This window comes from Cetorhinus maximus, chromosome 17 (assembly GCF_964194155.1).
Source record: "Cetorhinus maximus chromosome 17, sCetMax3.hap1.1, whole genome shotgun sequence".
NCBI lineage: Eukaryota > Metazoa > Chordata > Chondrichthyes > Lamniformes > Cetorhinidae > Cetorhinus > Cetorhinus maximus.
In genome coordinates, this window is record NC_135895.1 from 70554544 (window position 1) to 70578715 (window position 24172).

Below are 24172 nucleotides of genomic sequence, written 5' to 3' on the forward strand. Positions count from 1 at the left end.
AATGGAGGAGCCTGGGACATGAATAAAGGTCAGATGAGCAAAGACAATGGAAAGATTTGAGAATGAGTGTTCTAAAGTCGACTTACAGATACAGAAAATTAGTAGAGCTTGAAGAGCATGGGGGTAAGGGATTTCAGAAATATGCTGGTGGGGAATTCAAGCAGTAGTATTTTTGATGAATTGAAGCCTATGAAGGATTGAGGCAGAGCACCAGCTGGAAGAGCAGAGAAGTAAATCAAGGTGATTTAATGTGATGAAAATGTGGACTAGGGTTTTGGCCAGGCGGACAGGTAGGGGTTGAAGTGGAAGAAAGTGGCCTTGGTAAAGCATTGGCATAGGAACAGGCACATCCATCAATAAAGGTACGTCAGCATCATAATAGGGTCCCATTGCAGTCACCAGTAGTACCAAAAAAATAGTCTATGTTCATTCACCATCAACTAAGACCCAGATTTTCTCAGGTCTCACTATTTGCCTCTGTGTATACAAAGCTTTCTGGTCAGGTTGTAGACATGTGTTTACAACAGGGCATAAAGTGGCATTCTGATTCTGCCATATTGATACAGTGGACTTGATTAGCATTAGATTTCCAGGAATGTTTGCCTGTTGCCCATCAGCAGAGCAACCTGCATATCTATAAGGTTTATGTCACTATTGTTTTGTTCCTTGGTGCATCTTTCCTAACAGACCAAAATAGAACACAGAGATACATGCAAGCTCAAATTTTTCTCTTTAGACACATTCCAAGATTTTATTTACTTTCTTCAACTGTAGGTGAGGGCTGATCCAACTTATTAAAAGGGGAAATTATGGCGCCGTTCAAGACAAGTTCCCCTTTTCCTGCTGCCTCTAATTCCTGTTTAGAGTGTAAGCTGCTTGCTTCAACAACTTCAATCGTCATGTACAGCACATCCCAATGATTAATAGTGGCCGGGGTGGGGTGGGATAGGTGTAGATGGTTCCATCTTTTGCAATTGTGCCATCGTGCTTACTTTCTCTCTCTCTCTCCTTTGGTTCTGCTTCCCAATTTATTTTTCACCCAAACCCACATGCCACTTTCCAGCCAAGATACTAGACATACAACCACTTCCCTATTATCTGCCAATGTCACTGTTTAATTGTCCATTATATGTATCTCATAACAAAGCAGATGTCCAAGGAGATGGGCATCAAATAGAGATATGAACAAAGGACTTAACTCCAATATGTACCTTTCTTCCTGCCATCATTCCAAAAACAATGGCTAAATCAATATCTATTCAAGATCAATGTATCACAAATGATGGATAAAAAGCTTCCACATCTAGCTCTGCACTTGTAGATTTAAGCAGTGACCAAATTGTACTTCAGGAAACCCAAGAACTGTTGTCGTCAATTAAACACTAAGATAAAAGCAAAAAACTGCGGATGCTGGAAATCCAAAACAAAAACAAAAATACCTGGAAAAACTCAGCAGGTCTGACAGCATCTGCAGAGAGGAATACAGTTAACGTTTCGAGTCCGTATGACTCTTCAACTGCTGTACCCTGCTTTAGACTGTGTGGTCGGTGACACAAGTACCATAACCTACCATGAATGGCATTCTTTCAATGTAAAAATGCCTCGTGAGAGGTGAAGTCTAGTTGAGTCTTTCCCTCTACTAGTCGATCTAAGTAGGAGGATCCCAATCTCACCACTGTGTGGGATACACTGCAGTATAGCACCATCACATTCATTTTGACTTTTTAATATTAATACACTTCAAAAGGATTAAGCTCAATTTCCATTTCGTTCATTTAAGAGTAAATTTGTTACTGAACCTTATTGCGTTTCCAGAGAATTAACTTTAGTGGTTACTAAATACATCAAAGCGCACATTCTAGAAAACATCAAAATTACTGCTGGTGGAACTTTAAAATAAAAACATGTCAGTCAAATTAATCCCAGTCATATACTGCCAAGATTTTTTAATGACAAAAATACAATTCCATATCCAGACACGACCACTTAATTTACTACCAATGGTACACCTTTTCAATCTACCATACCCATTTTAATGGAAAAGCACAACTTCAATTTACAATGGAGAATAAGTAATCAAAGATCAACAGGTTACAAGCAACAATTTCTGGTTTGAAGGATTAAGCTACTCTGCAAGGCTCTGTAGTTAACTTTCCCAGGACAAACACACAGCAAGGAACACAATGGCTGTATCACTTTCAGGACATTTTATAAAAAAGCTCAGTATTTTTAAGTAGGCAGCATACTGTGAGACAGATAGTTCAACCACATTATTACTAATACGGTCCTCTGTAGCAAGTAGTATTTGTCTTTCTGGTCAATATTCTACAAGCCTTTGCCAGAGGCTATGCTCATGTAGTGAAAATAAAGTGCACCAAGGTAAAGGAATTATACAGCAATCTCTGGTTTAACAGCAGGAGTTTCGACACCGTTAAATTATTTAACCAAAGTCCAAAACAAAGGAAAAATTAACTGTTTGGGACCACATTTGGGTCAAAGGTCTCAACGGTTCACTGCACAGGAATGCAGGTGGGAGCTCATGCTCAACTTGAAAAGACCAAACTCACAAGGAGTTGAAATGAGGCTGGAAGATTTGCCTAACTTGTGCGATAGGGAGAATCGCCAAAAAAATCCTTCACCATGAATGACAGCTCTGGGGATTAAAATTTATCAGGAAAGGAACTGAATGGAAGTAAGCCCTTGGAAACTAAGAATCACTTTGGATTGGGTCTTGGAAAATCAAATGAGTTTAAGGGGTTGTTCAATTGTATTCAAAGTACAAAGAGAAAGTTACGTTCTGTAGTTTGAAGTATATGTTGCCTATAACAACAGTGTTTACTCAAAAGAGCTTTTTGTATGGTTGCAACGGTAGACGTCTTAAAACATGAAATCCTGTTGCGTCATCCTTTTAGAAATCAACTGGAAGTTCAAATTTCTTTTTTTATTCTGTCTCGACAGGATCACAACACACCAATGAGGAGTGATTTATTTTCTAATATGTTGAAATCTGTCGTAACAATGATACACGAGTGCCCTAAATTCCATTGCCCAGCACTAACATCTGGCAGGTTCAAGAGCTCAAAATGGACCAACAAAAAAGGGATTTAAAAATGTGAACCATGAATTAAGTACCCACAGAGGTTCTAATGGGATAAACCACAGAATCCTTACGGGTACTAGGTAAAGCTGACCCATATCTTTGTAAAATACAAGAATTAACAGCAACTTAAATATTCAAGTATTTTTTAGGATGCTGCCAATAGATATTTAAAGAGTCTGTCCAATTTCCTTGATCATTCTGGGAAATGACCCCATCTGGTTACTTTGAGGAAGAAGCAACAGCAGGTTGTTCACTGAAAAGGAACAATGTGAAGATAGAGCAGGTAATGGATGAAGAACCTGTATGAAATGTGTAAAGAAAAGTATAAAGCCACTAGCAAAGATGGAGAAAGATTTAGATGGTGATTACTGACAGAACACAAGTTAGTACATTTATTTCATTGCATGTCAAAATATTTGTGTAAATGTGCGTAACTCGCTGGTAAAACTGCACTTTAATACGGATTGCAATTTTCGATACTTTCAAAAGAACACTTAAACAATGAAGAAGTTTCCAAGAACAACAAAGGCACATGAAGTTTTGAACCTGCTTTTAATAAAAAGAGAGAGGAGGAACATGATCCACTGTATACACTCCATTAAAAAACAACATACACATTGCTTCCACATGGAATCAAAATTTGATGAACAATGGGAAAAAAGGACCTCAATTTGAAATAAATGATAATGCAAAACATTCTCACAAGCGGGTGGGAGCCAAGATGACATTTCCAAAATCTAAAGCATGAAGACAAGGTCTAGCACCCTTATACTGCTCCAGCTAAAATCATTTAACTTCAGAGCTAGGACCAAGCTCACCATTGTACTCTACCTCAGTCAATTTGGCTTAAGCTAGGGAATGTAAATAGGAGTGTGCTGGGGTTCTTGCTTGCAAATACTGATTGACCAGTGATCCCTGCTGGAGAGTGTGGACAAATACATGCATGTGGACATCAGGCAAGGAGAGGGTCAGGCATCATTATGATGGGACACTGTCAAATTGCCTGCCAACATGAAGTCAGGACTCATGTGTACAATATTAAACTATTTTTAACTCAGACTTCTAGCAGAAGAACTCAATGCTTTTTCACTATTTTGCAGTGGATCAATGGAACCTTACATATTAAAAATATCACACTTCAAGTCAAGTCCGAATGCAGAATCATAGAATGATACAGCACAGGAGGAAGCCACTTGGCCCATTGTACCTATACTGGCTCTTTGAGAGAGCTATCCATTTAGTCTAATTCCCCATCTCTTTCGCCGCAGTCCTGTAATTTTTTCACTTCAGGTATTCATCTACTTCTCTTTTGAAGCCCTCTGGGCAAAAACAATGGGAGGCAGCATGTTATTCCCTGCAAGGCCTTTGGTTCTCTGCATTAACATGCTAAGGATAAAAATCCCAATTTCATAATACAGCAGAACCAGCTCCTTTTTCTAAGAATGGATGAGAACAATTCTGCTGAAATTTTATGACCAAGGAAGTGGTGTTGCATTTAAATTTTAGTATCCTAATACCAGTATCAAGCATTCTTACATTAACTATAGTTAATGACTACAAGTCACATGCAGAGTGAAGCGCATTGTACTCTTAGTCCCACCATCAATATATTACTGCCCAATGCAGTGTGTCCTTTTCTTATAACGACTATCCTGGTCACTTCTCTGAAAAAGAATGCCAATTTGATGCGATTTCTTGCTGAAACTGGAGCTGTGAGCAAGGTCAACTTGGAATTGGTTTGCGGATGATAAAATGAATTTCAATGGAAACCTTTAAGTTGGCAGACAGTGGAAGCTTTCAAGCTTTTAGTCTGGCAAGGACTCAAATTCAGGCCAAAGTGATGCAAGGGTAGTGTACTGACTTACTGCATCACTTATCTGGCTGTTTTCAGTCACAGACAATCTCACCATTGTTCAGTATGGCCCATGTGGATCACTTACTATGAAAATCTAACCACAGCTACTTTGTGATGAAAAGAGGACCAATGTGGAAAGAAAAAAAAAGTTCAGTAGTTTACAGGTCATTCCAAGGAACCTTCTGGTAGTTGGTCACAGAAAGGGAGTTGTGTAAAGAACATTTTTTTTTCTGTTGGACTGTGGATTAAAATTATAATGGCTGTAGTTTGAAGGACATGTCTACTGGAACAGTGTGAGGGATATATACAATGTTGCTGTCCTGGAACAGAGTGTGCCATGAAAGACAGGATGGCACCGAGGAGTCTGGTCTAATGGGGAGCTGCCTCGCAACAACGTTTTAATTGGATACTGACCAGGTGACCAGGGTTTGAGAGAGAGCGCTGCAGCAGAATAGCTCCCAGCCTGAAAGGAAAAGGGCCTAAAACCTCCCTCTCCTGTGTGTGTAAGATTCCAGTAATTATACAATAGCTAGCTGGCTTTTTCTCCTCATATCTCTATAACCTAATCTCTCCCTGAAAACCCCTGTCAAGAGAAAAAGGGGAAAATCACCACTAGAAATATTGAAAGGCAAATGCTCAACTAGTGAACTAAAGACTAAAAGAACTAAAGTGCTGGAAGGCCACCTCCTGTAATCAACAAAAAACTGGATGGAATTTGGAAGGCATGGTTCAAAGTCAACCCATCGAATCCTGTACTCTGGAATTGGTGCTATTGAACTGTTTTATCCCACCCTAAAGACACACAAAAACATGGATTTTGTATGTCTTGTATGGGAGCGTATAGGGATTTAAGAAGGGGTAGAGTTTAGAGTTAGAAATTAGCAGTTCATATTTCTTTTGCCACTAGTTAAAGACAATTTGTTCAATAAACAGTTATTTACTTATGAAGTTTACAAACCTGGTGCTTGTATTCTGTTAACCTAAATTAAACAATTAGATGGGTTGATCAAACTTTTTCACATTTGTCGTGGCTTGGGGAGCAGCGGGACTTGATATTGCAGCGCACTACTCCCAGTGAATCGTGATAGTTGCCACAGAGCAGAAACAGAAAATATATAATCTTTTCTGAAAAATAGTTATCGGAATGGTGACCATGAAACTACTAGACTGTCATAAAAACACATCTGGTTCACTAATGTCCTTTAGGGAAAGAAATCTGTTGTTATCTGGTCCGGCCTATGTGTGACTCCAGACTCAACAATGTTGCTGGCTCTTGACAGCCTTTGAAATTGCTTAGCAAGCCACTCCGTTGTGGTAGCTCATCAACTTTTCAAGGGTAATATGGGATGGGCAATAAATACTGGCCTTGCCACTGATGCCCATGTTTGGCGAATGAATAACAAACATGGCTGATGTCCTCACGTTTTACACAAGTTCTAATACTAACATTGGTCCAGTTTATATTTATTTGAGAACATATAATTGCAGCAGCTGACGTCCAAAGAGCTACTGCTAAGAGTTATTGCTACTTATGCAAGATAAGGTAAGAGAAGATAAAAAGGCTTTTAGCCAATATTTCTCCGAAATTTCATATTAGCTAGTGACAATATAAAGCCAACAAAGCACCAAAAAATTACAATCTGAGGGGCCAGACAGAGGAAAATAAGTTCATAACTGACATAATTTCAAATTGGTAAACACTTAGGTTTGTCCCTTCCCCACTCAAAATGGTTTAATCACGTTAACAACAGGCCCAGAGAGACAACAAAATGCCCTGTTGCCTCAACTTGTTCTCAATATGGATGTCACTAAGGCCATACTTAATGCTCATCCTGAATTCCAATGCTAAAGTATTGCTGGACCTTAATGAACCAGTGCAGTCCTTCAGCTGATGCTCTTCCCACAGTGATAGGTAAAGAATTCCAGGCCATTGGTCCAGTGATAAGGGAATGACAATACAAGTCCTTGCAATGTAGTATGTAACTTGAAAGTGATAGTCGTTGTTCTTGGTGATGCAGACCACGGGGCTGTAAGGTGTTCAAGAATTTGATCAGGCAAGAAGAGCCGAATCGTTACAGCACGGGGGGAGGTCACTACCATTCTAAGCTTGGTGTAGCACAACCTATGGACAGTATATACTGCAGCCAGGCAGAAAGGTTCCAGATTAATCTCCAGCTATGCAGAGTTAAGGTATCTCAGTCAAAGGCAACTGGGGCACTTCAATTAGTGCTACGGCTGCAATTCACATATGAGAGACAAAAAAAAAGAGCTAGGGTTCTCATCCTGAACTCTATCAACTGGTATCTGGTGAAAGACAGAATCAGGCTTAGCTGAGATGCCATCAGTTGAAAATGTTCACAAGTAAATACTGTCGACCGACTTGGGCGAGATCCTGGGGAACATACAAGCTGTGCTCAACTGTATTTAGGCAAGAAGTCAATTCCTTCTAGCAGGCAGAGGGTAGAAAAATAGTTGAGAAAAAGAATTGTAAACATTTAAAAGCAGCCTCTTTGCTGAACATGACCATGTCAGCTTTGGGTCAGAATGTTTGAACCTCTGATTTATAAGGTGTTAGGTCTCAATCCCACTTCAGAGAGTGTCCAGTGCTGAGGAAATGCTGCATTTAGAGGTTCTTGATGAGATATTAAATGGTGGTCCCATCTGCGCAGACGAATGTAATAGATCTCATGCAACTATTCAAAGATCATTGGAGGAGTTCTCCTGATGATCTGGCCAAAATTTATCCTTCAACCCAAGACTACGGAAACAGATGATTTGATTATCATAATTGCTTGCAAGGCTTCACTGCACACTAATTGGCTGGAGTGTTGGTCTACATAATGTTGACATCAAAAGTACTTAATTGGTCATTAACTGCCTTGGGATATCCTGAGAACTGAAAAGCACTATAAAAATGCAAGCTCTTTCTTACTTATTTCTCAAAGCTGCAGTCACTTTCGTACATTTTAATACATAAATTGCATACATTATGGTTCACTATACCGCAGAGGAAGTTGAAGCACAACATTTATCATGTTGCTTTTAACAATTACACACCTGTCATTTCGTACTAACATTTTAAACTTCTAATTAATGTTTTCTTCTAACCTAGAATTAACTCAGTTATAACAAGCATCCAATACTGAGAATTTAAAATGGAAATGAACATTGAATATCGAGGGAACTTTAAACCAATTACAACGCAAGTACTATGACAACCAATTTATTAAATTAATCATATAATTATGAGAGATGATACTATAATTTAAGTTTGCGTTTTATATAAGGAACAAATCCATTATTGTTTAAAATCCCCAAGTGGTCTAAAAATCATGTGGATGTTTGCTCAAATAAGCAACAGTGGTGGAAGCAGAACCCTTGAACACACTTAAAAATCAATGCACACTAACATTTGAAAAAGAAAATATAAAAAAGGTACTGGGGAAAAAGTAGGGTAATGGAATTAAGCAATATAAATCTAACAGACTGAACTTTGTGCCCTTTGCAGGCAGCTCTGATTTGGGTTGTTGTGCAAATGTGGTTAGAGTTATCAGGTATCTATGGAGTGCAATATCCAGGCAGGCAGCAAATGCATTGACAGAGTTTTCTACTCCCTTGGTGATTACTTTTTCCAAGTTAGGGAGCAAGCAAGAGCATCTGCACCTGCTTTCTCTCAACATGGGAAACTTTGCTAATTCATTTGAGCACTCTCATGATCCAGTGAACTGCCTGGGTACTTAAAAATGTTGTTTCACATGAGGCAGAAATTACACTACATCCCTATATCCAAGCTTAAATCAAGCTGAGACACACAGCCAATTGCCTGGAAAAGGACAAGCAATTGGGTGGGGGGAACATGACTTTCTTCACATGATATACTACTCACACAACTGCAGATGAAACACTTTTGTACAATGCATTATGAACATACTTTCCATATTATTTTTAATTGGTGTTATCCTTTGTTCTATTCTTTGCCAAAATTTGTGCACAATGGAATGATTAAAATGACAAATAGCAACAATTTCCTTTCTAATAAAATCACTAGGCTAGCTATCACCACGTGCTCCGATCCACATATGACAAGACAGACAGACAAACACACACAATCCTTAATCAAAGTAATTTACCTGAAATGCATTATGCCAGAAGTTAGCAACACAATCATGAAGTTTAGGTATAAAATTTTTATTCTACTGTTCCATAGTTACCTGGTAATCAACTGCAGATTTCCAACCAGCATGAGGACAGTTAATCCAGCATGGCTCAATGACATGAAGTAAGCAATCAGTGCCTTCATTAGACAGCAGATGCCAGTAAAGGGTCCAGACTGGTATAAAGTACACATGCAATAGTGAAAATTTTTTTTAAATTGTACGAGTAATAAGGCAAATCCCAACAGCAGGATTCAGAAGGCAATTACAAGTTACTCAATCTCTATTATAGCTACTTACATAACCTGAATCGTTCAATTAAAGTTATTAACTTAAAAATTATTTTCAGTTATATATAAACCTAATATGCCAAGAATCAATTATTCCCTAACACGATGCAAGCTGGAAAAATTCACAATTTGAGAATGGGATTCCCCCATAATACCTTGGAGAGGTATTTGAGTAATGGGAGAAATCAAGATAAATCACCTCTAACGAAACTGAACATCGTCCCAGGTTCAAATTCTCTAACGAGTTAGCTCATGTCAGTCAATACCTGAACTGGGGAGCTAAAAGACGGCTGAGGCTGGTTCTCCTGATCACGATCCAGCAACCTTTGCTGGCAGTTGATGTACAATGATATGTACTAAGTGCAGGAATGGATAAGCTATGGATGAATAAATTGTTGGCACAATCAAGGCTCAGATATAAATAATGTGCACTTGGGCAAGATAATGAGGACTCACCTATATTACTCATAATTCTTGTACAAAAGCATGCTGAATATTTGATGATCATAGAAAGGACCTATTCTCACAAATGTAAAATGTGAGGCTGTTACAAGAGACCCACATTACAACACAATACCTAGCATTTGATCAGCTTGACTCAATGATAGCACTCTCCCAAAGTTAGTGGTTATGGGCTCAAACCTCATTCCAGGACTTGAACAAAATATCTAGAGTGGTACTTCATTTCTGTATGGAGGGCAAATTGCATTATCAAGGTGTTGTCATTTGGATAAGACTTTCAACTAAGTTTAGGTGGCACAAAAGGGCTTTGATATCTAAGAGACACTGGCGGCCTGGCCAACATTCATTCACCCCTCAGCCAACACCAAACAGAATAACTTGACTACGTCAGGGGTACTCACGAGACTTTGTTCAGCACAAATTGGCTGCAATGTTTATTTCACTGGCTGTTTCAAAAGTAATAAATTGGTTTTGAAACACTTGTGTCCTGAGAATTTGTAAGGCGCTATATAAGTACAAGATTTTCTTGCTTGCTTTCGCACCACACTTTTAATGACGTAGCTGGAATTCAGTCCTGTTACTTGATCTTCAGCCTTGCAACTATCAATAATTGGAATAAGCAACAATATTGAAGATAACATTTTCTACAGGTCATAGATAGAAAAGTAAATTAATCACTCGTCTAACTTGGACAGAAAGTTGGTCAGATTTTTTTGAATTCACACGCTCCAAATAGAGCATCCATTTTGCTCCTCATATGTGTCAGTCACAGGATCTAGGTAAAAAAATGCTGAATCCTTGTTTTCTGCCATGTCATATTCAACTGACATTTCATTTCAAATGTCCACAGACATAAATGCAGACTTCATTCCTCTGTTTATGCATTCAACCTTCATTTTCCTTTCTTCAGCCACTTGGGTTTATTAGTCCTCACTGCTGTTACTAACCAAGTGCAAGCCCAAAGTTCCAACATTGGGTTCCTCCTGGTACCAGTCCTTGACCATTGAACACTAAGATAAAGAAAAGCTGGGAGTGTGTTTCAGCATAACATGCCAAGAAGGTTACAATAATGGCAAACTACTCAAGAATCACTTGTGTTTTACGACATCACCTCTACCCTTCTGGTGTGATTGCTTCATTCCACACTCCAACCCATGGATGATTCTGTGCAATCCTTCAGGACCTCATGTCTACATTAAGGCTGCAAATGAAGCTTTTCCGTAATATAACAAATCATGGAAGTGAATTTCATTTAAGTAATATTCTCTAGTGAATCACTCACTAAACGTTGTATGAAGATATTAAACACAGTTTAAACTCTTGCTGCCCAAAAAACCACATGCCATTGTTGCCATATCAACACCTCCCCAAAAATCGATAGATGATTTGTTTAAGGCTTGAAATACAGGGATCAAACTTAAGCTAATTACAATTAATAAGCATTTTATGCTTTAATATCCATTACATTATACCATAAATCCATAAATATCTTAGAAGCTAAAAGGGGGTCAAAGCATGACAACAAAGTTTAGATGGTTAACACTAGTTAAATGCACAAATTTCTTAGAGACTTATAAATATATCAAGTATTTTAAGACTGACAATTAAATCTATTTAATTTAGAGGCATTCCTGGCTTGTTTTCTTGGGTGTGGAATCGCCAATTGTGGTGTTGATGTCACATGACAAGAACAAAGACAAGTAGTGTGAAGAAAACACTAAGTAACCTAACATCCCGTGAGAAAACGGCATGTTGCAAGGTTATTTTCTGAGGTAGATTCATGGGAAAAACAGAAAACACAAAGAAACTTCAAAGCCACACAAATTTGTCTACTGTCATCAGACTCCTGCTTAAGGGGAACTGGAAATTAAGTCAAACATTGCAACTAAGTTAGACACATGGAATTTGGATGCCTACTAACTTTTAAACTCTGAAGTTGACATTCAAATCTCTGTTGAGATTAAAGTCTTTATCCTCTGTTTAACAGTTGGAAGAATCTTACTTCAAATCACTTGGGCAGCTATTAACAAAATTACCTTTAATTGGTCACAAGTTGGAATATAACCGTTGTTAATCTCACTCGGAGAAGCTATAGGTTGGCTGGTCTAAGAGTGGGAATGTCAGTGATGCATTCTTATTGAATTAAGGCTCAAGACCCACTGCTGGGATAAACAGGAGCTTTACTTAACTTGCTGAACTTTGTGCTAAAATTGCAAGAAAATTGTAAACTAAAATCATGCAACAACAAATTCCTTCTTCTATACAAATATATATCCTCAAAAAAAGACAGATTTGATTAGAATTAAGGAATCGTGTTACTCTGCTGGGAGTGTATTATTAACCAATGAATAGCAGAGAGATGTGAGTTAGAGATATGTAGACAAAAGAAAGAGATAGAAAAAATGCAGGACCAACAGGACTATAATAATGGATGAATGCAATTATCCAAAGAAATGTGGGGGTAAGAATAATGCATTAACAACATGTCCAGGACTACTTTCTATTTCAGCATATTTTTAATCCAACAAGGAAAGCGGCATGGCTGTATCTTGTTCCAGGAAATGAAGTGGGCCAAGTTGGCAATGCAAGGGTGGGGGAATATCGAGAAAAAAGCAAACTGTACATTATTTGCAGCATATAAAGTGAAGAAAGGCAACAGAGATAAAAGGTGTTTGACTGGAAAAAAACACATTGGACTAGTCGAGATAGACTGTGAAGAAAAACTAATAACTAAGACCGCACAGAAAAATAGGAACTGATCAAATAGAAGGTGACTGGGGTACAGGTTAAACATATTCCAGTTAGTAGAAAAGGTAGCGCTGGAGTTCCTTGGATGAGCACAGAAATTAAAGTGTAAAAAAGTTAAAGCTGGGGCTAAAAAAGAGAAAATCGAATGGGTAAGCAAAACAAAAATCAAAAGTTAAGGCTGGCAAGCAACATCAAAGGAAATTGCAAGAAGTTTATAACCAAGCAAAAACTAAAATATTTGAAGGATATCTCTGATTCAAGAACAAAAGATGAACATTAGTGTTTCAGTCACTTCAGCCTTTTACAAGTCATTTGCCTCAGTTTTCATATGAGTTTCGTAGTGGGAAAGATAGAAAAGATGGAGCAATTATTTAAGATATCAGTAAAGAGATATGACTAAAAAAGATTGGTGGGGCTTAAAAATCAAAAAGGTCATGGGACCTGATGGCATACAACCCAAAGTTCTCTGGGAAGAGAGGAAAAAGCAGGTGCTTAGGCAACAACTTTTCAAACATTCTTAGATCTGAAAGTTGTGCATCTGTCCATAAACAGAAAAGGGTAAATCAGGTACTTACTTATCAATTAGCCTTGTATCAGTACTAGGTAAGCCCCTTGAGGCCAAAACAGCGAATAAAATGAATACTCATCGCAAGTGACTTGGGCTAATTAAGAATAACTAACGTGGATTTGTAGAAGGCAAGTCACTTCCAACAAATTTTATCAAGTGCTTTGAAGAAATACAAGTAACCAAAAAATGAAATGCAGTGGACGTGGTTTATATAGGAGAACTGAAATAACAGGAAAGCTTTTACAGCAAGCCAGCACAAAACAATTGACCAAATAGCCTCTTGCTGTACCACAAAATTCTACTGCTCTATTTTGTACCATGATTATTTTTCAATTCTACTGCATTGTGAACAGCTTGTTCTTTATTCTTAGAGTAACCAAAGTAAGATTGTAAAAACATAAAATGTTGGTAATGTTCAGCAGGTCAGACAGCATCTGTAGAGAGAAACAGAGTTAAGATTTCAAATTAATGATGTATGGTCATTAACCTGAAATGTTAACTGTTTCTCTCTCCAGAGATGCTTCCTGACCAGGCCAGCTGGGTATTTCCTACATTTTCTTTTTATTTCAGATTTTCAAAAACTGCAGTATTTTTCTTTTGCAAAGCAAGATTATCTTCTGTTTGAGATAGAGGATGTAAGCTTGAAGTAAGAACAGAGCAGGTGATTAGTTACCAAACAGATACCAACATTCTCTCCTTTGGAACTTGAGAATTTATGCTACATGTATTAAGTATAAAATTCATGCAGTTTCTTGAAGCATGTAACATCTAGTAAGTCATGTGCCTAATCAACAGCTCTTCATGGAGGCTTGTTTGAACATGGATCAGCTTGGCTCAGCGCTATCCTCCTTGAATCGAAATCGGGAAGTGGTGGATTCAAGCTCCACTCCAGGACTTGTGCATATCATCTATGGAAGGTGGATAAAATGTTAAAGCAGAGCCCTGTTTGCAAGTTCAGAGAGGTGTAAAAGATCCTGTGCTATTATTCCAAAAGCGGGCTGTTGTCCTGCTGTCTCAGCCAACATTCATCCCTCAAACATCTCTACCAAAGCAGAGAATCTGGTCATTAACATTAGGATTCTCTACAAAACAATTGCAGCTGCAGTTCAAAAATTATTCATTGGCTGAAGTGCTTGGAACAGAGCTAGAACACGAAAGGTACAATACAAATGCAAGTTCTTTATTTCTTTTAAATGCAGCTGCTAACGGTCAGAGTTCCAAGTAAATCACTTCACTTCCTCACAGTGACTTCTCAATCTTAGCCTTGCGATTGGAAAAAAATTGAGAATCATGTCTTAACGTTTACTCACAAGGAAGGAACACGAAAGGGATTCAATTAAGCACTTCTGTTTCCAAGGCTGTGGCTCAGAAACCTGGCAACATGGCGTTCTTTTAAATTCACTTGGAATACAGTTGGTGCTGGCAAGGCCAGTATTTATTGCCCATTCCAAATTGCCCTTCAGAAGGTGATGAGCCAACTTCTTGAATACGAGTGGCTTGCGAGACCATTTCAGAGGGCAGTTCATAATTGTAAGCACATCTCCTTGACATGCACTTACGCACAGCCTCATCATTCATGTTGCATCTTGCAGTGACAACCTGCTTCAAAACTGCCATCTACTTCAACTAGTTCATAAAACATGCCTCAGTTATAGTTAAATGCTGAGAAAACCTTCACACTGCCCATGTAAAATAAAGGCCCTGCAGTGAAGATTCAGTAATGCAGGTAACACTCACACAGTGCCAAAGTCAAAATTTTTGAGACAATAAACAGAAAAGCGCCCTTAGACAGGTTGCAAAACAGAGGACAGTAAAGTCACCCTGGCAGCTCAGTTACTGCACAACCCAACATTGACCCTCAACTCTGCAAGTCAGGTTCAAGCAGAGCTGAACTGTGCTGGGTTAACAGCAGATCCCTCCAATTGGTTAAGAGGGGGTGGGCAAAAAGAAAGAATCATAACTTACAATTACCAAAGTGACCCCCACTATAAAGGGAAAATATGGATGTTTGGCAATGACAAGATTGGCTGTGATTCCTTGCCCTCCGACCAACAAAATAGCATCCCGTCAGGCACAGTGCAGGCTCACGTTAATTTTCCAGGCAGCACCTGTGGAATTTGACTACAGTGTGAGGCAAAACCCTTGGGAAAAGGTGAAGAAAGAGAATCTTAACCGCAAGGACAATGCTGAGGTACACATATGCAGCTCTTATACATTCACAGAGACTGGTTAATTCTTGGGCAACTGTATGATATTGCAGCTTTAAGTCACTGTGAAATCAACGGACAGATGCAGATTCAGTTGCAACAGAACACATGTGTCGGCAGATTTACAGTTGTTATAGATATTGAAATGCTCTTGCTCATTAACAAATCTGAATATAACCTAGCCAAGAGCACTGATGGAGTGCTTGTTATTTGTTAGCAACCTGAATTATTTACGTAAATGAGATACTAATTAATTTAGAGGCGATAATAATGTTACCTGAAATAATCTTGCAAAAATATGTACCAGTCTGTAGCAAACAAAATTCGTATTCATCCAAAAATCAGGCCCATGCTTGTTACCATAAACTAATTCAATTACATCATCCAAATGAGCATCACTGGGTAGGTCTTATCCGGTGGCAGTTCAAACTCATCAATATAAACAACCTGTACTAAGTCCACTATGTTACAGCAAGTATTCAGTCCCTCCCAGGGACAAATTGTCTCCACCCTCCAAGCCCACCTCACATTCATGATGCAAATCACCCATACATCTGTCATTTCACTGAAAACATGTAAACAAAATGGTCCTATCCAACAAGCATCTTGCTACTTGCAGAGTGCTGAATATGACCATAAAAATGTTTAAACGTCAATTCATGGCTCATGGGCTCAGTAGTTGTCAGCTCTCTCTTTTGATTAAAATAGGGTCACCACACCTTCTGTGAGAAGGGTTTCACGTCACTAATACCATCAATCCTATCCTCTGCCAATTTGGAAACCTTAGATGATTTTCTCCTCCCTAACTCAGGACTGCCAAGCTCAATTACAGCCACTCTTATTGAAATCAGTTCCTTTGGGACCTGCCCACCACACCACCTCAATGAGCTATGGTCGGAAACACAAGGCCTACCTTCCTAAATCATTATGTACAAGTTTTAAACCTTGTCCATTACAAACTGAGCAATATTCCAAATAAACTGCAGTTACTTTTATCAGCATTGGTCTGCCTCATTAATGCCTTCATCAATCCATTCTATCAAGGAGAATTGAGAACTGAAGCTGTAAAGGTCAAACTGTAACAAAAATACCTGGAAAATCTCAGCAGGTCTGGCAGCATCTGCGGAGAGGGACACAGTTAACGTTTCGAGTCCGAATGACCCTTCAACAGAACTAAGTAAAAATAGGTGAAATATAAGCTGGTTTAAGGGGAGGGTGGGACAAGTAGAGCTGGATAGAGGGCCAGTGATAGGTGGAGATAACCAAAAGATGTCATAGACAAAAGGACAAAGAGGTGTTGAAGGTGTCAAACTGTCATTTGCCATCTGAAATGCTTTCCATGTTTGCTAGAAAACTCCATCATCTACCCAATACCTCTTGGATGTTAACTTATAAGTGTGCACCCCTCAATTCTTCTGCCCTGCTTTTACCCCCATTGCTCTTTCTAGTACAAGACTGAATAATGTCAGCAGCAGTGGGCCCTTATCAGAGTGCTTTCTCAGCAACATTAACTACAGGCACTGCAGTGACAACCATCTGCCATTCCTTCCTCTTGGAAACATAAGATCAATTAACTGTCTAGTGCCAGGACATTTGGACATAGACTTGCATCAACAATTTTCTACCCTACATCTCAAGTGTCCAACTGCAGCAGTCCTGCCATTATGTGCTAAGCAGAGGTCAGGTTCTTTCTTCCCACAAGCAGAGGGCTAAATAAAAAATGGCACAATAAAGCAGTCAAATATTTGCCTTTATTGGTCATTTCTTGCTTCCACGGCATTGGTTGGGACTTGCAAGCAAAGTCGCTTGCCATTTATAGGGAGATCAAGAAGAAATGGAGGGAAGCATATGTAAGAAATCAATTCCTGAATAAACCAGATGAAATTCATAAGAAGTCACACCATGGCACTATGTATTAAAAACATGCAATTCAGGATCACTGTGGTACTTGGGAGTCACACATCCATATTTCTCTTTTGTAACTCAGATGCTTATTAAATTCAAGCACATATAAAGCACAATCTCTTACATCATGTAATTAGCCTCAACTAAATGTAACTTTGTAAAAACATTGCATATCCCTGCAACTTTGTGAAAATAATAGTAACGTGAGGGAAGTGGTCCCGCAAACCACTGACACCCACTGGATTGACTCAACAAGGCCCAGCAACACCCTATTGAAAATGTCCAGTTGGCCTTTCTCCACTATTACAGTTTCTGAATGTCTCAATGCAGTTTCTCAGGCACACACAACAAGCACAGTTGCCCTACTCAAGTTTTATCTCTTCTCAATATCACCTCACTATGTCAACCCATAGCAAAACTAGATATGGTACAACACACACACCAAGAAACTGCAGCATCAGGGTGATTATAACTGTCCTACTTCAAAAGGTAATCCACCTGCACAGAAACGAATATTCAACAAAACAATTTAAATCATGTAACAAAAACATCTACAATGCTTGTATCTCAATAATTCAAGGATGTTAACAAAATATACAGAACAACCTGTATTTATTTAGCCCCTTTACTGTAATAAAACTTCACAAATTGCTTTACAAGAGTGATATCAAGTAAAATTTGGCACCAAGCCATACAAGGAGATATTCAGGCAGCTGGCCATAAGTTCAGTCAAAAAAGTAGGTTTTAAGGAACGTAAAAAGGCGGCAAGAAAAGCACAAATGTAGTCAGGTTTTGAACTTAGGGCCCAGGCAGCTAAGAGAATGGCAATCAATGGTGGAGCTATTAAAAATTGGAGATATTCAACAAGTCAGAAGTAGAGTGCAGATACCTCAGAGGGTCATGGGGTTGCAAATTATATAGTCGTGGAGGCATTTGAAAACAAGGATGAGAATTGTATAATTGAGGTGTTGTTTAATTAGGAGCTAATGTCAGTCAGCAAGCATGGGACAATGGATCAATGGGACTTGGTGCAAGTTAGGACACAGGCAGCAGTTTACAGAGAACAGAACATGAGGGGCTAGCCAGGAATGCATTGGAATCGTCAAGTCTAGAAATAACAATGGCATGGATGATGGTTTCAGCAGCGTATAAGCTGATGCAGGGACTGAGTGTAACATTGCTACAAGGTGGAAATGGGCACTCTTAGTGAAGACACAGATGTGTGTGAAGGCCACCATATAATATTGAAAATGATACAGGACTACCTGGACCACAATTTAAGCCGTTCATTGAGCCTTGAATTGTGTTTCACACGTCAGCCAGTCACACTGATTTGCATGTGTCCCAATAACAAACCCAGATGAAATTAATGACTGCCCAAAGGCGGGATCAAAAGCGTTTAGATGAGAAAGAAAATAAATTCGTATAGCTCCATTCATTACGGTCATTTGGAATATCTTTACTGTAATCACCAATTGAAGCGAGCCAGAGTAACATTACTGCGGGTTGTTATTGTTTCCCACGAAACGACAAATAGTGAAGGGAGAATGTCATGGAATATAAACAATGGGGAATGGGTTTGCCTATATTTTTTCTATAATTAAAGATAGTTGGATATGCCCCTTTAAATTAACAATTGCAAACCTACCGTGGTGAGTGAAGATATTACAGGCGGCCTCACTGCCCCTGGCTGCCGTGTCTCGCCGCCTTCCCCCGTGTCCGGGCCTCGTTGTGCCAACCCTCCCCCTGCCCGGCTGGACTGTCTCCCCAACCGCACCAACACCAGCAGCCCCGCCGACACGGGCCTGCTGCTGCCCCATCCCCGGCTTTTCCAAGAGCGTCCGCCCCGAATCCCGCTCTTTCGGAGCCGTTTCTTTTACATCCTCCCTCGCTGTCCTCTCCAGCTGCTCCGCGGGGTTATTGTGTCGCTCTTTGCCGGCAACCCCTCCTCCCGATAAAGACTCACAGGTCGGGTCGCCACCAGGTCCCGGATCCCGGGCCCCTTCCCTCGGTGTTGAGAGGGGAGGGAGGGGGGTCGGGCGTTATTGTCTCCTTAACGCTAACGCAAAGCGCTGTCCCCGTCGAGACCGCGGCAGAGGGGAGGGGAGCTAGTCACACAGCGGCCGCTCACTTCCCCCCGACTCCGTAACCGCCCCCGTCCCGCTGCAACCGCCTGTGCCCCGAACCACAACGAGGCGCTCTCTTCACAGTCCTCCAAGATGGTCCTCCAAGCCACTTCACCGCCATTGGTCCTCCAAGACTCCCCACTGCCACTGGTCCTCCGAGATGGTCCTCCAAGACTCTGCCACTGGTCCTCCGAGATGGTCCTCCAAGGCTCTCCACTTGCCACTGGTCCTCCGAGATGGTCCTCCAAGGCTCACCACTTGCCACTGGTCCTCCGAGCTGGTCCTCCAAGACTCTCCACTGCCACTGGTCCTCCAATTCTCCCCTCTGCCACTGGTCCTCCGAGTCGGTCCTCCAAGCTTTTCCCCTGCCCTGGTCCTCCGAGATGGTCCTCCAAGCCGCTCCTCTGCTGTTCCTGTTTCGAGTCAATCTTCCACCGACGCTACCACGTGGCAATTTATCAATTTAGTTAACTATATGAATGGTTATTTCTGATTTTGAAAGGACAGAGCACTCCTCTGAAAAGATGATATCGTCGTGTTACGGAATCTGTGACCTGGATAACTCTAAATTTCAGTTTGAAGCGTTGGGTATGGGAAGGATTTGCAGTTAGATTAATGAGGCCTCAGATGAGTTTATTCCGATTTATTGCACCTGTGAAAAATTCACAATATTCCGCAGCAAATTAGTTCCCAACACTTTGCACTCCGTCCTTCGCAGATGAAACACTATAATGAAAGTTAATCATTTGCCGATGAAATGAAAGATTTGTTTTCATGTATCACCTTATTACAGCTCAAAGATATTTGGCAGAACTTTGCAAAAAGAAAATCGGAAATCTAGTAACCGTTACTATATCGAGAAAAGGGGATCATCAACTGCAATCGTGGCAAAAGCAGCCAGAAGGTACATTCTGCCCCGGCATAGTTTTTAGATGGATAAGACAACAATGAAGTGCCTTGAATGATGCTTTGAGTGAGCTGATTAGTGAGATAAACAATGATCAAGCCTGGGGCCAAGAGTAAAATACTGCTGATGCTAGCTCTGAAATAAAAACAGAAAATGCATTTCTGGGGAGAGAAATAGTTAATATTTCAGGTCGGTGACTCTTCATGATCCTTTCTCTCTCCATAGATGCTGCCAGACCTGCTGAGTATTTTCAGCATTTTCTATTTTTCGGCTGGCCTGGCTTCATTTAGTTTTGTGAGGGAGGTTATCAACAAGTGTAATATTGTAAAGTCAAAGCTATGCACAAAATTGATGAAATCACCAGAACATCATTATTAATCTGATTCCTCTTTCAAAATAGTTTCTAGCAATCCAAAAGTAGTAATGCTAGATATAATTTGCAAGACGTCATCCCTTTAATTGGCTTTTCTAATTAATGACACCCTAATTGGACTGTGGAAACTTATACAACATAATGTGCCAATATTTTCAGAATACATTTTGGCAAAGAACGTAAAGAAAAACGTATAAAACACTAGTTAGGTTGCGGCTGGTCGTGCAGTTCTGGTCGCCACACTATAGGAAGGATATGATTGCACGGGAGAGGGTGCAGAGGAGATTCACCAGGATGTTGCCTGGACTGGAGCATTTCAGCCATGAAGAGAGACTGGATAGGCTAGGGTTGTTTTCCTTAGAATAGAGAAGGCTGAGGTGTACAAAATTATGATGGGCATAGATAGGGTAGATAGGAAGAAACTTTTCCCATTAGCGGAGGTGTCAATAATCAGGAGGCATAGATTTAAGGTAAGTGGCAGAAGGTTTAGAGGAGATTTGAGGAAAAACTTTTAAACCCAGAGGGTGGTTGGAATCTGGAACACACTGCCTGAGGGGGTGGTAGGGGCAGTGTGTTCCTCACAACATTTAAGAAGTATTTAGATGAGCACTTGAAATGCCATAGTGTACAGGGCTACGGGCCAAGTGCTGGAAAATGGGTTTTGAATATATAGGTGTTTGATGGCCGGCATGGACACGATGGGCTGAAGGGCTTGTTTCTGTGCTGTATAACTCTATGTAAAAAGTTCTTAGTTTAACTCAGAGCCGTGGAGGTGCAGGTGAAACCCAAAACCCAACCAATGCTCAGCAATAATAATGTTAACTAGGCTGGAACAGGAGAGGGGTTCGGAAGTCCCCTTGGGCACACCTGAGACATTCTTACCTGTTCTTGGGGCCTTTTAGTTAAGCTCAAAAAACTAGAGTAAAAACAGAAAAGGCTGGAAAAACTCAGCAGGTCTGGCAGCATCTGTGGAGAGAGGAACAGTGAACGTTTCGAGTCTATGTGACTCCAGAGCTGAAGAGGGGTAGAAACGTGATGGATTTTATACTGTTGAGGAGAGAGGTGGGGTTGGACAGTTGGAACAAAATAGAAAGTCAGGAATAGGTGGGAACTCAGGAGAGATTTAACAAAGTTGTCATGGACACAAGACAAAGGGAGTATTAACGGTAGTATTAAGGACTAAAGATGGTGCTAATAACGGCATAAAGGTCAGATAGCAGAATGTGTTAATAGCGGAATAAGGGTCAGTGCTCTGTGAAAGCAAAACATAAGAACAAGGTACAGATGGCCTTGTGGGTGGGGGGGTTGGGAAAAACATTAAAGAGAGATTAAAATGGAGGACAGAGTTCATGGTCTGAAGCTGTTGAACTCAATGTTAAGTCCGGAAGGCTGCAAAGTGCCTAATCGGAAGGTGAGGTGTCCTTCCTCCAGTTTGCATTGGGCTTCACTGGAACGTTGCAGCAGGCCAAGGAAGGAAATGCGGGCATGAAAGCAAGATGGTGAATTGAACTGGCAAGCAAGAGGAAGGTCAGGGTCATGATTGCGGACTGGGTGGAGGTGTTCCACAAAGCAGTCACCCATGTCTGCAGCGAATACAGTAGACTAAATTTAATGAGGTCATGTGAATCAAATGAGGTGCAAGTGAGCCGATGTTCACCACCACCACCTCCCCTCCCCCCCCCCCGCCCCCAACTGTGGTTGACGGGGCCCTCAACCGTGGCCGACCCATTCCCCATACTCCTGCCTTGACCCATTCCCCATACTCCTGCCCTCACTTCTTCCTGTCCCTCCCAGAATGTGTTAGGTTCCTCTTGTCATCACTTTTCACCCCACCAGCCTCCGCATTCAAAGATCATACTCCGCCATTTCCGCTAACTCCAGCATGATGCTACCACCAAACACATCTTCCCCACGCCTCCCCAGTCAGCATTCTGTAGGGACTATTCCCTCCGTGACACCCTGGTCCATTCCTCAATCATCCCTAAAACCTCATCCCCTTCTCTCAGCACCTTTCAATGCAATCACAGAAGGTGTAACACCTGCCCATTTACCTCCTCTTTCCTCACTGCCCAAGGCCCCAAACACTCCTTTCAGGTGAAGCAACAATTCACTTGCACCTCACTCAATTTAGTCGACTGTATTCATTGCTCACAATATGGTCTCTACTGTGGGGAGACTAAACGCAGAGTGGGTGACCATGACATCATTGTCAAATCTCTCCTGAGCTCCCACCTAAACCTGACCTATTTTGCTGCACCTGCGCCACCCCACCCCCCACCGCCTTCAACAGTATAAAACCCATCACATTTCTACCTCTCTTTAGCTTTGAAGAAGAGTCATACAGACTCAAGACATTTACTCTGTTTCTCTCCCCACAGATGCTGCCAGACCTGCTAAGTTTTTTCCAGCATTTTCTGTTTTTATTTCAGATTTCTAGCATCCACAGTATTTTGTCTTTATCAAAAAACTAGAGGTTGTTTTCAGTGGAGAAGAATAGAGTTTAAGGTTTTTAAAATGACAAAGAAAATCTGGAATCCAATGTCTGAAAGGGTGGTGGAAGCAGGTTCAATAATAACTTTCAAAAGGGAATTGGATAAATGCTTGAAAAAGAAAAACAATGCAGGGCGATGTGGAAAGAGCAGGGGTGTGGGACTAATTGGACAGCTCCTTCAAAGAGCTGCCACAGGCACATTGCGCCAAGTGGCGTCCTTCTGAGCTGTCTCATTGTATAAAAAGCAATAGGATGTTAAACAAAACAGACTGTAAATCATAACTAAACTGTAGTATAATCTGGTTAGGCTTCATTTTGAATATTGTGACCAGTAGTCGCTGAGATACAGCAAGACATTTAGGCACTGGAGACTAAGAAACAAAACTGATTCTAAGTTTTAAAAAGCTCAGGTTGTTTCTCAAATCTTTCACTGGAGAAATTGGAGCTCTTTAAGCCAAGAAAGGAAGTGACTAGATGTTACTAAATGGAGGCGTATAAGATAGTTAAGGGAATGGAATATTTGTTTAAACTGAATTCCATGAATTTGAGAAGGGGGGAACCTAGTAAAATGTGAATTGTTATGGCACAGCTGATGGTAAATGCTGAATTCAAATCTCAAAGGGAAACTTGAAGCAACTACCACAACTTGTTTTGCAAGTTGTATAAATTTCGAAATGCGTGCTTTGAATTCAGTAGTAAAAAGACCACCAAGTCTTATAGATTTCTACAAAACAAAGATTAAACATTTATTAACAAGAAAAATGATTTTTAACCACATACATATGTCTACAAATTACTACTATAATAACTTCTAAATCCCCTAGTTAATTTAACTCCCAGTTACACTTTCGTTAAGGCAACAGTAAGACACATAAATTTTAAAAGACCCAGGCAAAGTAACACACAATACCCTGAACCAGTCGAATTCAAAGTGAGTTTTCTTAACCTCAGTTCTTTGAAGACAGCAGCTTGAGGCATAGATGCTG

General features: G+C 40.3%; 1 protein-coding gene across 5 annotated transcripts in view; it reads right to left on the reverse strand.

The window, feature by feature from the left end:
- The window catches only part of abl2 (c-abl oncogene 2, non-receptor tyrosine kinase), a 116943-nt gene extending 97082 nt beyond the window's left edge, over nucleotides 1-19861 (reverse strand). For 3 of the 5 annotated variants that reach the window (XM_078561453.1, XM_078561452.1, XM_078561446.1), the window contains exons 1-2: nucleotides 19599-19727; nucleotides 18938-19562 (exon numbers count right to left, since the gene is read on the reverse strand). In XM_078561453.1, the coding sequence (XP_078417579.1) occupies nucleotides 18938-19109 (172 nt within the window). In that variant the 5' untranslated portion in view covers nucleotides 19110-19562; nucleotides 19599-19727. Of the gene's footprint in view, nucleotides 1-18937; nucleotides 19728-19747 lie in introns of those variants that run through there. The other 2 variants (XM_078561448.1, XM_078561447.1) reach the window with 2 other exon arrangements.
- Nucleotides 19862-24172: the final 4311 nt, after the last annotated feature.